This window comes from Delphinus delphis, chromosome 10 (assembly GCF_949987515.2).
Source record: "Delphinus delphis chromosome 10, mDelDel1.2, whole genome shotgun sequence".
NCBI classification, from domain to species: domain Eukaryota; kingdom Metazoa; phylum Chordata; class Mammalia; order Artiodactyla; family Delphinidae; genus Delphinus; species Delphinus delphis.
Genome location: NC_082692.2, coordinates 46,032,343 through 46,050,573, shown reverse-complemented (window position 1 = coordinate 46,050,573; position 18,231 = coordinate 46,032,343). Strand labels below are relative to the sequence as shown.

Here is an 18,231-nt window from a genome sequence, read left to right as displayed (position 1 = left end):
AAAAGTCATGTAAAATTTGAGCATTTTTAGTCAAGTTAAAAATGTAATGGTTCACAAAAAATGAAGAATTTTAAAATAACAGCAGCCTCGTGAAGCATTCCATCTAGAGCAAAGATTATTTCTTTGAGCAGTTCACAATTAGTTGTGAATTTTTTATGAGCAAGTCATAATTAGTTACCACATCTGTAAAATAGAAGTTTTATATATTCTGTGATTTCCAAGATTAGTCTCAGCTTAAGCATTCTGTGATTCTAAAAATTCAAGGGGGTACAATAATTTGCTAGTGAGACATGGTTTATTTCAATATGAATAATAGGTGGTTTTGTTGTTTAAAAACCTTCCTATAAATTATGAAATTAAATATCACACAAAAATTGACACCATAAAATATTCTTGTTTCAGTAGTCATCATTATGAATCAAGTGTAAACTACTACTGTAATATTCAGTATAACATCACTCACACCCATCACTTGGAGAGCTATCAGGACTTGAAACGCCAACACAACTTGGTCAGAGATATAGAGCTACATTTTATTGAGAAGCAGATACTGAGTCTATCACGAGCTTTCTCATATCCTAAGAATGGACAAGTATTATTCTGAGAAAAAGTATCAAGTTATGTAATATTTAAATATATGATTTAAAGAAGGACCCTGTACTCCATCTAGACTCTAAAGGTTTAATTAACCAGGTTCCTTAAAAAAGACACAATACCCCATCATATTTCTACCATATTTCATTACTAAGTAAAATTTTCATGTACATTTCTATGACAGCCCAATTTAATATTTTAAAACATAAGTGTAAAGTAAATTTCATAAAATTTAAATTATAAATATATATCTATTGAATGTACCTATCTTGCAATAGTGTAGGTCTAGCTCAAAATAAACACAAAAACCAAAAACGTGTATGCCCAAAAAACCTCATCTGAAAGTTAAATTTTATGGTTTGATGTGCTGTAACAGCTTATTCTGTTTGAAATAATTACAAACACAACCTTCTACTTAATTGTATTTACTAAACTTTATCATATTAGAAGACAATTGGTAAACTACAGCATTTATTTCTGTAATCTTTATTATTAGGACAATTATATGGTCTTTGCTTCAGATACACTCTTCAGAAAGTTAATTACCAGCTTAAATCTTTGAGTTTCCTTTTTTTTTTGCTTAGGTAATTTACTTAAAAAAAATTAAAAAAAGAAACTGCTTTCAACCATTGGAATTTATGAATATAAGTAATGAAACCATGCTATTGAAATGTTATATTTTATAATAATGATTCTGCTGATAAAAATATCACATGATGACAAAGTGTCTAGTGAAAAAGTATTTTCAAGAAAATACTATCATAATCATTATATAAATGGACTCTGAATATAGAAGACTAGAGATTACAATCCAAGGGTCTAATAAAGACTATATTACCTTCCTAAATATAATAATTCTCTGCTGTTTGGCTAATGCTGTATATTGACAGTAGCAGTAATTCTACTCCCTTTTGCAATAAGAATATGCATTTTAACATGAACCAAAACATTACTGAGTGTGCATATTTGAAAAATCAAATTGTCAAATGATTTACACATTAAATAACTTATTAAAATATCTAGTTATGCTTCCCATATTCACAGAATAAAAATACAGCCATCAGTTGAAAATTATTGTACTTTCAAAGAGTTTTCCTTCTTCTATGTCAGTATCATATATTTGTGTATATTAATAAAATGAAGCTTTACACATTTATTTCATGAAAGACAATGAATAAACCATCAAGTCTTATTTTTATCAATTTTTTCTTAATTCTATGTGAACAAAGCATATATTACAGTACCTTTGGATACTGTTTGACAGGAATCAATACCCTTTCTGAGAGCTTTATGTTTTTGTTGCTGATGACATCAAGATATTTCTTTTCTTCATCTTCCTTTTTTCCATCAGAACCTTGAAATTTTTCAATTTCTGAAAAAAATTCACAAGAAAAACATTAAATGAAATAAGAAGTCATCATAAATACACTGACTGTTCTTATCACTCCCTTTCTTAAATAAGATTTTGAAGAACCTTGATAAAGGGACTGAAAGCTATGCTACTGTACTGTCTGTACAATGATCTATATCAACTAAAACCAAAAAGCAATGACTGAAGATACAACTGTCTTCTGTGAAACAAAGGATGCATTTAATTAACTTTTAACGTCTTCAAACAAAATTTGAGAAAGAATATTCCCTTTAATTATTTAAAATATCTAAGCAAACATAAATTTCCTAGGAGCAATGAATAGAACAAATATATTTTAACATTAAATGTTTTGTTTTTAGTCAGAATTGTTCCTAAGGAAAAATAACTGAAAATAGAAATCATCCATTATCTAAAATAGGGTAGTAGAGATAAACAGTATGCTATTTTATATTCTCACAAACTTAAATCCAATTAAAAAGGGGAGTCACAGAAAAGTCACATAAAGGATTAAATCTGTAAATGATATCATTCATATTCATCAACATGAAATTACCTACATAGATGTTTAAGAGGAAATACTAATTTATCCTTATGAGAATCTTCCCAAAGTGAATTTTTTTTTTATTTATTAAGTTTTGTCTGCATTGGGTCTTCGTTGTTGTGCACGGGTTTCTCTAGTTGTGGCAAATGGGGGCTACTCTTCATTGTGGTGCACGGGCTTCTCTTGTTGCGGACCATGGGCTCTAGGTGTGCGGGCTTCAGTAGTTGTGGCATACAGGCTCAGTAGTTGTGGCTTGTGGGCTCTAGAGCACAGCCTCAGTAGTCTGGTGCATGGGCTTAGTTGCTCTGCAGCATGTGGGAACTTCCCAGATGAGGGCTCGAACCCATGTCCCCTGCACTGGCAGGCAGATTCTTAACCACTGCACCACCAGGAAAGTCCTGAATATCTTTTAAGCAAACGTACACTATTTATCCTTCCTTCCTTTTTAAAATTAATTTATTTGCCACAGAAATACAAAGGTTCGTAAGAGACTGCTACAAGCAACTATAGGCTAATAAAATGGACAACCTGGAAGAAATGGACAAATTCTTAGAAAGGTACAATCTCCCAAGACTGAATCAGGAAGAAATAGGAAAAAATGAACAGAAATTGAATTCATGATTAAAAAACTCTCAACTAACAAAAGTCCAGGACCAGATGCCTTCACAGGCAAAGTCTATCAAATGTTGAGAGAAGAGCTAACACCCATCCTTCTGAAAGTATTCCAAAAAACTGCAGAGGAAGGAACACTCCCAAGCTCCATCACCTTGGTACCAAAACCAGACAAAAATACCACAAAAAAAAAATTATAGGCCAATATTACTGGTGAACATTCCTCAACAAAATATTAGCAATCTGAATCCAACAAAACATTAAAAGGATCACACACCATGATCAAGTGCGATTTATCCTGGGGATGTGAGAATTTTTCAGTATCCACAAATCAATCAGTGTGATACACCACATCAACAAACTGAAGAATAAAAACGACATGATCATTTCAACAGATGCAGACAAGACTTTGGAAAAAATTCAACACTCATTTATGATAAAAACTCTCCAGAAAATTACAGAGGGAACATACCTCAACATAATAAAGGCCATATATGACAAGCCTATAGCTAACATCATACTCAATGGTGAAAAGCTGAAAGCAGTTCTTCTAGGATCAGGAACAAGACAAGGATGTCCACTCTTGCCACTTTTATTCAACATAGTCTTGGAAATTCTAGCCATGGAAATAATAGAAGAAAAAAATAAAAAGAATCCAAATTGGAAAAGACGAAATGAAACTGTCACTGTTTGCAGATGACATGATACTATACATAGAAAATCCTAAAGATGCTGCCAGAAAACTACTAGAATTCATCAACTAATTTGGTAAAGTTGCAGGATACAAAATTAATACACACAAATCTTTTGCATTTCTATACACTAGCAATTAAAGATCAGAAAGAGAAATTCAAGAAACAATTCCATTTACCATCTAATCAAAAACAAAATGTACCTAGGAATAAAGCTACCTAAGGAGACAAAAGACCTGTACTCCAAAAACTATAAGATGCTGATGAAAGAAATAAAAGACGACAGAAACAGATGAAAAGATATACCATGTTCTTGGATTGGAAGAATCAATATTGTCAAAATGACTATAGTAGCCAAGGCAATGTACAGATTCAATGCAATCCTTATTGGTTTATCCTTGTCACTCTGTCATAGATATAAATTAAATTTGTCTGACATTATTTGCTCTCTACAAAGCTACCACTTAGGCATTTTTAGACATTTGAAATTTGATCACTTGATGATTAATTCCAACAAGTTTTCCATCAAGAAATGGGGCTGGATGAAATACCATTTCCACTGATTTTTCTGTTAATTTCTATACTTTCCTTTAAAAATTTCTTTTCGTTTTTTTTTCTTTTAATTGGGGTATATTGCTTGACAATATTTTGTTAGTTTCTGCTGTATAGCGAAGTGAATCAGCCATATGCATACATATATCCCCTCCTTTTTGGATTTCCTTCCCATTTAGGTCACCACAGAACATCGAGTAGAGTTCAATGCTATACAGCATCGTTTTCATTAGTTATCTATTTTATACATAGTGTATATATGTCAATCCCAATCCCCCAAGGCATCCCATCCCCCTTTCCCCCCTTGGAATCCATATGTTTGTTCTTTATGTCTGTGTCTCTATTTCTGCTTTGCAAACACTTTCATCTGTGCCATTTTTCTAGATTCCACATATATGCATTAATATACAATATTTGTCTTTTTGTGTCTGACTTACTTCACTCTGTATGACAGTCTCTAAGTCCATCCACGTCTCTACAAATGATCCAACTTTCTCCCTTTTAATGGCTGAGTAATTTTCCATTGTGTATATGTACCACATCTTCTTTATACATTCATCTGTCGATGGACTTTTAAGTTGCTTCCATGTCCTACTGTAAATAGTGCTTCAATGAACACTGGGGTGCATGTGTCTTTTTGAATTATAGTTTTCTCAGGGTATATGCCCAGTAGTGGGATTGCTGGGTCATATGGTAGTTCTATTTTTAGTTTTTTAAGGAACCTCCATACTGTTCTCCATATTGGCTATATCTATTTACATTCCCACCAACAGTGCAAGAGGGTTCCCTTTTCTCCACATCCTCTCCAGTATTTATTGTTTGTGGATATTTTGATGATGGCCATTCTGACCAGTGTGAAGCCATTGTAGTTCTGATTTGCATTTCTCTAATAATTAATGATGTTGAGCATCTTTTCATGTGCCTCTTGGTCATCTTTATGTTTTCCTTAAAATAATTTTATATTTATTTTGCCCTTTTGATAGTTTCAGGGAATTATCTCATCTTCCCTGATGTATCTATTAATATATGACTAATAGATCAGTCATTGCACTTCTCGACTGTATAGTCACAAAGTGGTATATACCAAACTTGCCTGATTTTAAAACCATGGAAAATAAGGCATACACACTTTTCCTTTTGTAAATTTAAAAATTACTTTAAATTTTTAAAGTAATTCTTTTTTTACTTCATAATTAATGCATATTCATTGTGGAATGTTCAGACAATATAGATATCCATAAAAATGGAAAGGCACTGATTATCATCCAGCAATAACTAATCAGTTTTTTATAGAGATGTTGAGTCATTTTATATAGTTATTTTTTTATACAGTCTCTATTTAAATATGGCTTCCATATTATTGGAAAAACATAATACATAAAGGAAAGCTTAATTTTGTTAAAAAGTGTTAAACTACAAAGATTTTAATAGTTTTGTTTTTCTTTCACTGTTTATGTGTTAAGATATAGATAGATAGATATTTAGATAGGTAGATAGATTCAAGGATTTATTTTAGCATTCATTAACTTATTTTTAGTGGCTATCACCACAGTACACCATAGGGTTATGTGGAGATTACAACAGAGTTAAATGTTGGTATGCCTGTATGCACCTTGCACAACTTCACTCATTGGTTTAAGTCAGATGGAAGGTACAGTAAGAAGGTATTCTCTTTATTATGGTAAAAACTACATAACATTATTTATCATTTTAGTCATTTTTAAGTGTATAGCTCAGTAGTGATAAGTACATTCACATTATTGTGCAACAGATCTCCATAACTTCTTAAAGAATTGTCTAGAGTTTTAGTTTTGTAAGATGAAGAAGACATAATAAATATATATATATACCTAAAAAGGAGCACCAAAATATATAAACAATTATTAACAGACATAAAGGAAGAAATTGACAGCAATACAATAATAGTAAGGAAATTTAACACCCCACTTACATCAATGGATAGATCATTAAGACAGAAAGTCAACAAGGAAAGAGTGACCTTAGATGAAACATTAGACCACATGGATTTGATAGATTTGTACAGCACATTCCATCCAAATACAGCAGAATACACACTTTTGTCAAGGACACATGAAACTTTCTCAAGGAAAGACCATATGCTGGGACTCAAAACAAGTCTCAATAAATTAGAGGACTGAAATCAGATCAAACTTCTTTTCCAATGAAAATGCTATGAAAGTACAAATCAACTAAAAGAAGAAAACTGGAAAAATCACAAATATATGGAGACTGAACAACATGATACTGTACAACTACTGGGTCAATGAAGAAATCAAAGGAGAAATTAAAAAGTACCCGGAGACAAATGAAAATGAAAATGTGACATACCAAAAATCTATGAAATACAGAAAAGGTGTACTAAGAGGAAAGTTCACTGCAATACAGACCTACCTCAAAAAACAAGAAAAAGCTCAAATAAACAATCTTTACACTTAAAGGAAATTAAAAAAAGATGAACACATGAAAATATGCTCAACATCACTAATTATTAGAGAAATGCAAATCAAAACTACAGTGAAGTATCACCTCACACAGGTCAGAATGGCCATCATCAAAAAATCACCATCTGCATTGACGACCATCTGCATCGGCCACCTTTCACCTTTTCAGACATTGAGCCCAAACTACCTTTCTGAGTTCTAAAACTTCTGACTTGACATTTCCACCCTAAAATTTCCAAGAAACTTGAAACTCTAACTGAATTCAACTTAACTCTAAAGCTTATTCTTTCTGGTCACCCGAGAACAAGAAGAACCGGATCTTAGCCATTACCCATGAGCTGCTGCCTAACCCTCCTCACTGTGCAGGCAACAGTCACCGAGGCCCCTTGGTCCCACTGGGGCCCCTCAACCCCAGCCTCCACTCAGGGGCTCTCCACTACTCCAGACCCTTTCCATCCACTTCCACCTGTGGCAGCAGACTTTAAACTAGTTTCTTTGAAGACCATGCATGACTTATTTTTCACATCCTGGCTAGCTTTTTAAAACACAGATCTGAGCATTACACATTCCCCTTTTGTATAGCAGTATGGTATTTGTGTCATGTTTATTCCATGGCTCTACTGAGCATTCAGATTTTCTTTGTTGGATGAATGAGTGTCACTGCACTGACAAGTACCTGCTTCTCGCTGACTGAAGGTTAAATTCTTAATTTTTTTCCTGTCACTAATAATCAATCAGCCATTCCTTTCTCATCTCTGGCCACAGTCTAGTGTTGTCTCACACAGCGTTCCATCCTCACTCAGACCCTAAGCAGATTCATCCTTAGCATGCTTCCAAAGTCCTTAGTTTGCCACTCCTGATCCCTCCTGTGTCCTCTGATCGGTGAAGGGCTACTCTCCTGTCTTTAAAAGCTTGAACACTCATCTTGCATGACTATCCCATCCTGGGTCTCCCTTAATATTTTGTACTTTTTAAATACAGCACTTTTAATCACTTTGTACCGTTCTATTTACAACTGTTTTCCACCATTAAACTGTGACTTCCTTGAGGCCAGAGACCATATCACATTTATTATTATTTTTTACTCCCAGCACCCATTACAATAAATGATGAATTATAAACTCAAAATCGAACTACTCATCAGACTGTCCAAATAAGTTTTTCTAGAAAAAATGTCTCTTGGTATTTAAGTCAAAAACTTCATACAATATATGTGACTGTCAATACAATGATTTTTAGATCATTGCTTACATGGGAAAACTCATTTATTTCCACAAAACACAGCATTTTAAAATTCATATTTATTTCCACAAAATGCAATACAATAAGTTTTATAATCTGGAGTGGTTTTAATCTCATGTTTGAATGTGCATGTTTGAAAGCCTAAGGGCAAAGGGACTGACATCTAAAAGAGGGGATGAGTATTCAAAACAACTACTTTTTACACCCTTATTGTTTAGTAAACATTAGGTGATATTATAAGCACTTTACAACCAAACATGATTTTGTTACTATATGTTGCTGTTTAGCTATAATTTTGGTTGTAGTTTAGAAAGTTGGCTGAAACTTTTGAGTTGACATGTAATGTATATAATTTTTCATATAAAATATTGAAAAATAAGCTCTCAAGATGGTCTTTTTTACTCAATATATTTGATTTTTTCCAGTGAATTACTAATGTTACATGGGAGCAGTCTGAAGTCATTAATAATTTACTTCTGATTTTCTCATATTCATAATCAACTATATTTCTAAAGCATGAGTAGAACATATGTCCTATGTTTGTGGGAAAAAATGAGAGACTTTACTTTTGCCAAAGGTATCTTGGGATACACCATCTTAATAAAAAGAAAACAACACATTTAAAATCAGCTGCTCAAGCTGCACTGTTTGTTCAAATTAAAATACTTTTTCTGAGCCTAATTTTACTGTGATAATTATCTAAATCAGAATATATTCACCATTTTGACTAATTTTACAGAAATACTACACCCAGGTGTGTTTAAATTGGTTTTCATTTATTTTCAAGATGTTTAAAAGCCTAATTACATTAGGCACTCCTTGTGTTTAATTTTCCTGAATTGAATAAAGGTGGGCTATTATTCACTGGATTTAAAAATTCCTAACATGTCAACAGAAAAAAAGCATTTAACTAGAACTGAGTATGACCTGCTTCACATTCATCTGCTCCAGGGCAGAGTTTCTTCATCCAATACTTTCATCACTTAGCAAATGTTACAGAGAGTGTCTTACTGTGTGTAAGTAACTGGGAGGGAGAAGAAGTAACACTCTGTGCTCAAGTGCTAACTATTCAGTGGCTTATAATTCCAAGTATCACAGTGAATAGTTTATTTTATTGTTGTTCATACCATCCCTAATGTGTTACCTATATATTTCAATAAGCCATACTTATGTAAACCAAATTCACAAGTTTATTAAATACATTTGCAGTATTTATGAATGGCACAATTAATAAACTGGGAACCCATCTTCAATGGGTCAATGCTATAGGAGCATTGATCTTGATGAATAATATATGCAAATGGTACCCAATTATGACACTGGTATATAGAAGAAATTCTGAGATTCCATATATATATATATATATATATATATATATATATATACATATATATATACCTCTACCTTGTTGGATTGCTTTGAAATTAGCTAGGATATAATTTATGGGCTTGGTGTTTGTAGTGATTTCCAATCTTCAGAAAAAATTTACCAACATTTTCCCTTGACCCCAGTCATCTTTTCCCAACTAATAAAGAGGGAAGCTCCTATAATGAATCAAGGGCAAATAATCAAGGGCTATATTAGAAAATAAAATTTCTACAGTAGTTAAAGATGATTTTTTTTTTAGCTTCTTGGATCCATTCTACTTTCCATTTGTTCTTCCTATTCCTCTTTTTAGTTATCCCCATGCAGCTCTGATAAAACAGACTGGCCATATCTTATGAAGGGCCTCTGATCACCATGGCGTGGTGCTGAACAAATGCACACAAAGGCCTGTCTCTGGCTGCTCTTCTTTAGATGCAGTGAGAAAAGTTTTATTCTTTGAGTTTGCGTTCTTCTGCCTCTCCTCGCCAATAAAGCAGTAAATCCTTGAGGAATGAAACCATCCCTGGACCTAAGAGAAAGGGGCCAGTGTCTGGTTGCTACTCAGCCTGAATTTCATCTTAAGGTAGGCTTGATTCCATAGGTCTCACAAACGGCATAGCTTGTCATGATAAACTATAGAATTCTATCTCTATGGACTTGCCTCTTCTGAACTTTCCACACAAATGGAATCACACACCGTGTGGCCTGTTATGCCTCGCTTGTTTCACTTAGTGTATCGTTCTTGAGGTTCATTCATGTTGTAGCATATATTGGTACTTCATTCCTTTTTACAGCCAAATAATATTCTACTGTATGTATACATCTTTTTTTTTTTTTAACCCCATTCATCAGCTGATGGGAATTTAGGTTGTTTCTACATTTTTGATAAAATACCTAGCGTTGTTTTGAGCATTTGTGCACCAGTTTTTGTGTGGATATTTGTTTTTAGTTCTCTTGACTAGATTCCTAGCGGTGGAATTAACTCAGTCATACAGTTTCTATATGCTTAACATTCTGAACAATTGCCAAACTACTTTCCAAAGTTACTGTATCATATTAAAATCCAACACTTGTTATTTTCTATCTTATTTTAGCCATCTTAGTGTGTATGAAGTTGTACCTCATTCTGACTTTGATTTGCACTTTTAATAACTATGTTGACATCTTTTAATGTGATTGCTGGTAATTTGCATATATTCTATGGAGAAATGTATACTCTAATCCATTGCCTATTTTTATTTAAATTAAGTCTTTTCCTATTGATTTGAAGATTTCCTTATATTCTTGGATACAAGTCTCTTATCACACAGTAATTTGCAAGTATTTTCTCCTATTCTGTGTGTTTTCTTTTCATTTCCTTGATGGTATCATTTGTACCACATAAGTTTTAATTTTTATGTAGTCCAATTTTTCTCTCTCTTTTGTGGTCACCTTTTATGTCATATCTAAGAAACGATTGCCTAACTCATGGTCAAAAAGATTTATTCCCATAGAATTTTATAATTTCAGTTCTTACATTTAGGTCTCTGATCTATGTTGAACTAATTTTCTGTATATGGTGTGAGGTAGGGGTCCAACTTCATTTTGCTGCATGTAGATATCCACTTGCCCCACCACCATTTATCAAAAGGACTATTGTTCCACACTGAATGTTCTTGGCACCCTTCTTAAGAATCTATAGTGTGAAGATCTATTTCTGCATTTTCAAATCTATTCTATTGATTTTTCTGTCTATCCTTATGTCAATACCACACTGTCAATACTACGCTGTCTTGATTACGTCAGTTTGTAGTAAATTTTGAAATCAGGAACTATGAGTTTTCCAAATTTGTACATCTGTTTCATGACTGTTTTGGCTATTTAGGTCTCTTGGATTCCCATATGAATTTCTGGATTAATTTGCCAGTGTATGAAAGAAAGCAGCGGGAATTTTTATAGGAATTGCAAAGAATCTGTATGTCAATCAAGGAATTTTGTCACCTTAATAATATTTAGTCTTTCAAATCACAGACATGGGATGCATTTCCCTCTGTTTAGGTCTCCTTTAATGTCTTTCAAGAATGCATTGTAACTTCATAAATTCCTTATACTTCTTTTGTCAAACTCAATCCTAAATAATTTATTCTTTTAGATGCTACTGTAAATGGAATTATTTTCTTAATTTCATTTTGGATCATTCATCTCTGACAGAGAAATACAATTTATTTGTGTATAATCATGTGTCCTGTAACCTTGCTGTATTTTTTTATTAGTTCTAATATCTTCGTGTAGATGCCTCAGGATTTTCTACATCAATTACATTTTGATATTTACATTCTCTTACCAATCTTTGTTTCCCACCACAAATTCTTTAGAAGAGAGTATCACTACATTATTCTTCCAAATCACTAACGTTTTTAATAAAATAAATTTAGGAAAGAAGACTGAATCAGAAATTTCTTAGTCACCAAACAAAAGTTCTCCCCTAGAAAAATAAATACATTTTGTTATAGAGCACAGATTATATTTTTATCCTAGTAAAATTGAAATTATTATTGTGAAATAATGACAGCACTCTGAAAATCTTTTCTGAGCTAAAGAAAGAAAAAAAGCCCTTGGGCAATGGATATTCAATAAATCTTCACTGAATGAATATAAAAATGAATGGCATGTATAAAAATATATGAAGTGTGCGCAGTCCAACTAAGAAAAATCCATGAATTCTCATCCCCAGAGGAAAGTCTTAGTACAGAAAAGGGTGCCTGAGCACTGATTCCCTGGTTTAGGCTGGACAGCACAGCCACTTAGCTCTATTTTATATGAACAAATTGGGGGGAAAAAAGAACAGGACTGAACATTAGAAATTATTTTTAATTTAAATTAATGAAATAATTGGGAACAATGTTTTGCATGTTGTTAAGCTGACTGTGACTAAAAATATTAAAACAGAGATCGAATAAGCATCTGTCATGGATTCTACAAAGTGATCTTCCATTCTAGGTAGGGGAGTGGACCAAGTGACCTCAAAGCTCCATGTAGGATCTATAATTATATTAATAAAAAGAACTCAAGTCCTTAATAAAAAGTGAATATTGTTTTCATAAAATGAAACTTGGAACGTCTGTCTAGACCAACTCTTACCATTTGCAGGGCCTGTAGTAATTGTGCAAATAGGAGCCCTTATACCATAAGGCTAAATATTTAAAAGTTACAAACCAAGTTAACAAAGTATTAAATAAAATAAGTTCTATTCTTCTACAATGACAAATACCCTTCCAACTTAATATTGGTATTACTATTCATTAGTTCCTAATCAGCAGACTTACACTTAGGTGTAAGACCTGATGGAATTTAGATGTCTCAGACTCCTTCAAGTTCTGTGCAAGAACAGATGGCATGGGAAGAGCCAGGTTACTCTCAGCTGTATCCAGTATCACAAGGTGAAGCCCACATCTGTGTGGACATCCATCCCACACGACCAAATTGCACAGAGCCATATATTAGAATTCTTTAGGTCTGGGGTGGGCACATCTGTGGTATGGTCTGTCCTTAGAAAGATGGACACTCAGCCCACACCACCAAGCTCCACCATACATCCCCTGCACACATTCTTTAGGCTTGGGGTATGCACCCCTGTGGCGTGGTCTGTCTATGGGAAGAGAGACACCCAGCCCACACTACCAAGCTCCAGCCATACATCCCCTGAATGTAGTCATTCCTTGGAAACCTTCAGGCTAGATGTTCATACACTAGCAATGAGGTCTGCCCTCAGGAAGATAGTCCCAAGAAATATATTTAAATAGGCCCTAGAAGTGGGTATGGGGTCAAATGGGCAGGGATTTGGGTGTTTCAGGTGTGTCTAGAATATGTTCTAGAAAATGGGGGTGGGGGCGTCAACTCTACATTGGCACAACAATTTGGTCCTATGAGGCTCCTTGCCACAGGGGGAGGTACAGCCAGAGAAGAACCACAGGGGGCTTCCACAGAGCAAAGCGCTCAGAGCAGGGCCCCTCTGGCCCAGGGTTAATTAAGATAGAACCATGTTGGTCATTCTATAACCTACTTTGTCCTCTTGCATTTTACCAAGCAGGATAAAAATCACAATGACAAAAGAATTTGTACAATAATTAGAGCGACTACTTAAGCTTTTAATCTTATGAGAAAAATTCAGAACAAAGATTCAGAACATGAACATTTCAATCAAAAATAAGGTATTAGATGATAATAAATGAATTTGTCATATACAGGTAATTTCAAGATCCCTTGGATATGTAAGCTAACTTAACAGTCTTATGTTTTCCCTAAAATGCCATCACAATCTGAGGCAAATGTGATAAAGATATATACCATAATATCAAGTTACAACTTATACACTCTATTGTGAACATAGATCAAACAGTATTTCTAAAAACCTGTATTTTCCTGTGGTACAATCAAATCAACATGAATTCTAACTGGTATCATATACAATACATGCTCAATCATTTACAGGAACTGTTCCTTAAGATTACTCTGAGAACACTGCTTCTAAGAAAATGGGTCCAGAAGGAGTTTACTATTATAGTAAGACATGTATAGCCAATTCGATTATTTATCACACTAAGCATTAAAAATGAGCTTTCTTGAGCTCCGTCTTTTAGACTAATAAACATGAAAGCAGAGCAGAAATAGAGACACAGATGTAGAGAACAAACATATGGACACCAAGGGGGGAAAGTAGCAGGGTGCTGGTGGTGGTGTGATGAATTGGGATATTGGGATTGACATATATACACTAATATGTATAAAATGGATAACTAATAAGAACCTGCTGTATAAAAAAATAAAATAAAATTCAAAAAAAAAAGAAAAGAAAGCCCTCCCGTGTGTCTAGTAAGGACAAAGTACATGAATTTATAAATACAGATTTTAGAGTAGAGATAAAACTTCTAAAGCTTATATAAACAGATGAAAGAAGTTTATATAAAAATAGAACAGAAAAGGTATAATTAAAATGTGGCAGATGTGGCAGACTTTTGAAAGACATTTTGAAAGTTGTAAGAAAGGGTTGTGAATGTTAAGATGCTTAGAACAAAAGTGCACAGTTCATATTAAAATGTCCAAGATACTTTAAGACATCACATAAATGGCGTCTAGCTAGTATAAATAATAGAACACAATGAACTATACGTAGAAAAATACATGCCTTTAACAAAACAATAAATTTGTGAATCAAACTTTCAATTTTGCTTTGGACAAATGGATTAGAAGAATGAAACATTTTATCCTATAACCTTAAAACACTAGTTACTTTATAAGGTCATTAGTGCTTTAATGCCTTAAGATAGTGGAGAGAAGACTATTTCTATAAAAGACAGCCAATGTTCAGCAATATCAATGTTCACACATTTCAAAGTTATGCACTTTCGTAAAATTAAAGACATAAATGTTTCAAGGATGTGTAATCTATCTTCTTGGTTTTAGAAATCTTTTTTCTTATAGATATCCAAGAAGTCATCTTTAAATAACTCTTTGGGTCAAAAACTCTACATAGTTACTTAAATGCACATGCAATAAGTATTTGTTATTTAAGATGTAGTTTTCCAGCAATATGTAAAAGTAACTTTACTTAAAAATAAATCCATACTAAGTAGTATAGGGCTTGTGTTTATTCCAATTATACACTTCATACTAGTACACGCATTCGATTATAGTTGGAAATACTATTATAATACAGTTACACCATTTCCCAAATATCAGTGAATAAGAATTTTGCCATTAAATTTTCAGAAACTGTGTTCTTCAGATTCTCATACCAACTTTGACTAATAATTGACCATTCAATTCAACTTCATAATCTGTGGGTCAGAAGCATAGAAATGTGGCAACTCCCCTGATCTTTTATCTCTTTATCCCTTTATATCAAAGACATTACTCAGTCTTTCCAGTGTCCTTTCAAAATATTTTCAGGATACAAATATACATGCAAGTATATTCAAGTATGATATATCCATATTCAAGTATGAGATAAGAAGCATTATGCTACATAATACAATCACAGATACATAGAAATAGATATATGATTGATACACAGACACATAATAGAGAGAGATGGATGGATGGATGGATGGATGGATGGACGGACAGATGGCATTGTTCACCTGACTTCCTGTCCTTACCTCACATGTAGACATACTGCTGTTGGTCTGACTTCTCCACATCCAGACATGCAAGGCAGTGTGTTGGCATATGCACCATTTAACAAGTCAAGGCTATAAATTTCCACCTAATGATATTTAACTATGTATCTACCTACCCACACATACATAAAACATCTATACTATATATGTAATAAATATGTTGTCAGTAGAAAAAGAATAACATACAAGTAAGCAAAGAGCAGAATGGAAAAAGATTAAATAATCCCACAGTTGCTACTGTCAAACTTTTATCTATGCATCCACATTTCAAACAAGATTTTGTATATTCAACAAACATTGATTATCTATTATGTGACAGACATTGTTCAAGGTGATTGGGACATATCAGTGAATAAAAACAAATTAAAGGACTCTGTAACCCATACTATAAATTTAGACTATCTAAATTTATATATATATATATATATGTGTATATATATATAAACACATTAATAACAAAAATTTAATTATTTTAAATGGTATAATTTGCTATCCAGACATGTATTCCAATACATGTTGTAAATGTCTGTTTTACCACCAAATCAAACTTACATGACTAGCAAGACTGCTGGCTCTGTCCTGTAAAGGAATGGGAGCGAGCATCCTTACATGACAAAATCCAATACCTATTTAGCCCTGAAGGGAGCAGGTAAATATTCTACCAATTTATCTCACAACATCCTTGAAGCCAAACTGAAAATCCATGTAAAAGTGGATTTTAAATTTGAACGAAGGTCTATATCAAATGAGAAGTACATATTACAAAACCCAGGGAAATTTAAAAGGAATCCACAAAACTATTGTTATCTAATCATTATCATATGAATTATGCTGTTTTTGACATCTGTCACCCCAACTGATTATCACATGGCTAAACGTAATGCCATCTCTATGGTCTGAGGAGCATTCCGTGCAAAGATTATTGTAAAAGATACTGGAGTTTCGACAGGAGGAAGTAGAAAAGGCAAAAAGTGTTTTCAACATCTCTCTCAGGGTAGGAAGAGCAAAAAGTGTTTTCAACATCTCTCACCCCTGCCACTCTCCTTTCCTGATATGTGAGAAAAAGTTAAAAGGGAAGATTTGAAGACAAGAATCAAAGACAGAGGCAGATCATATATTTTGTGAAAGTGGGTGAGCTTCATTTTTGGTGATTTACAGAGCATTCCTCAAAGTATGGTATAAGGTCTTACACACCCCATATGTACATGGAATGCATGTACATATACACACACATTCACACACTCACTAACTACCACCGTACCATCAGATATTGAGAATACTACACAAAGTGCTATTTAGAGCTAATGTCTCATAAGCAAGAAATATTGAAAATAGTTTGGCTTTTATTTATCTGTTAAGAAAAATTATTATCAAAGAACCTCAGACCACCCACTTTATTGGGTGGAACAGTAGAAAATAGAGATGATATTCCTAATAATTCTCTGGTTAAATAATAAATTCCTGATAAACACTTAGGTGCTAGTCACGATAGAAAACTTAAAGCATATTATTTTACTATTCTTTACTATTTACTATTTTACTAATCTAGCGAATAGATTATCTCTTTTCTAGAAATGTTATATTTCTTCACGTGCTTCCACTTAAGAAATATTCACAAGACAAATTACTTTATCAGAGAAACATGAACAGGAATGGTTAACTTAACATTGATCCACAAACAACAACATAATCACTGATTTGTTTCAATGATTTTAAAGATGAGGTTAAGAAACTCTGCCAGAATTAGTCTGTAAAATAAAGACAGAGGAGAAAGTCAGGAAAAGGTACAGGTCACCAAGCCACTGAACTTTTCTTAACAATACTCTAAAGCAGGGGTCCCCCAAACCCCAGTCCACAGACCGGTACCAGTCCTCGGCCTGTTAGGAACCAGGCTAAACAGCAGGAGGTGAGTGGTGGGAGAGCAAGCAAAGCTTCATTTCCCACTCCCCATCACTCGCATTACCGCCCAAACCATTCCCCCACTTCCCCGGTCCATGGAAAAATTGTCTTCTATGAAACTGGTCCCTGGTGCCAAAAAAGGTTAGGGACCGCTGCTCTCAAGTACTACCAAGTTCCATCTACAATGAATACTTAAAAAAAAAAAAAAAACTTGCAAATTTCAAACCCAACTTAAATTCTTTCTCTCTTTCTCTAAATACACATATGCACAAACACACACAGTTCTAAAAGATCCTCTTCAGTTTAACTCTTATATTGGGGTAACTCCAAAAAACAAACATGTCATAAACTAAGCATCTGAATTCTTGTAAACATCAGTTAGTTGTTATCAAAAGATAATGTGTATTCCTCATCAAATAAAATCATCCCGTAACATTAAATTATGTTAAAAGAAAATACTATATATTGTGTTGGCCAAAGAGTGCCATCGGTTTTTAAGTAAAAATAAAAGACACATTTTTCATTTTCACCAAGAACTTTATTGAACAGCGTATTCACCCTTTTGTTTAACTAGCTTCTGTCATTTTTCAGGCAACTTCATAATTCCATCTTCCCAAAACTTTTTATCTTTTGGAGCAAAGAACTGTTCCAGTTGCCTTTTACAGTCTTCCAGGGAATTGAAATTCTTTCCATTAACAGAATTTTGTAAAGACCTAAATAAATGGAAATTCGAAGGCGCAAT

The 18,231-nt window shown here is 33.5% G+C and overlaps 1 protein-coding gene across 1 annotated transcript in view; it reads right to left on the bottom strand.

Annotated features, from left to right (window-relative positions):
• KHDRBS2 (KH RNA binding domain containing, signal transduction associated 2) overlaps nucleotides 1-18,231 on the bottom strand; it is a 684,497-nt gene that overhangs the window by 583,585 nt on the left and 82,681 nt on the right. The window contains exon 2 of the mRNA XM_060022069.1: nucleotides 1,839-1,966. Within this exon, the coding sequence (XP_059878052.1) occupies nucleotides 1,839-1,966 (128 nt within the window). The remainder of the gene's footprint in view (nucleotides 1-1,838; nucleotides 1,967-18,231) is intronic.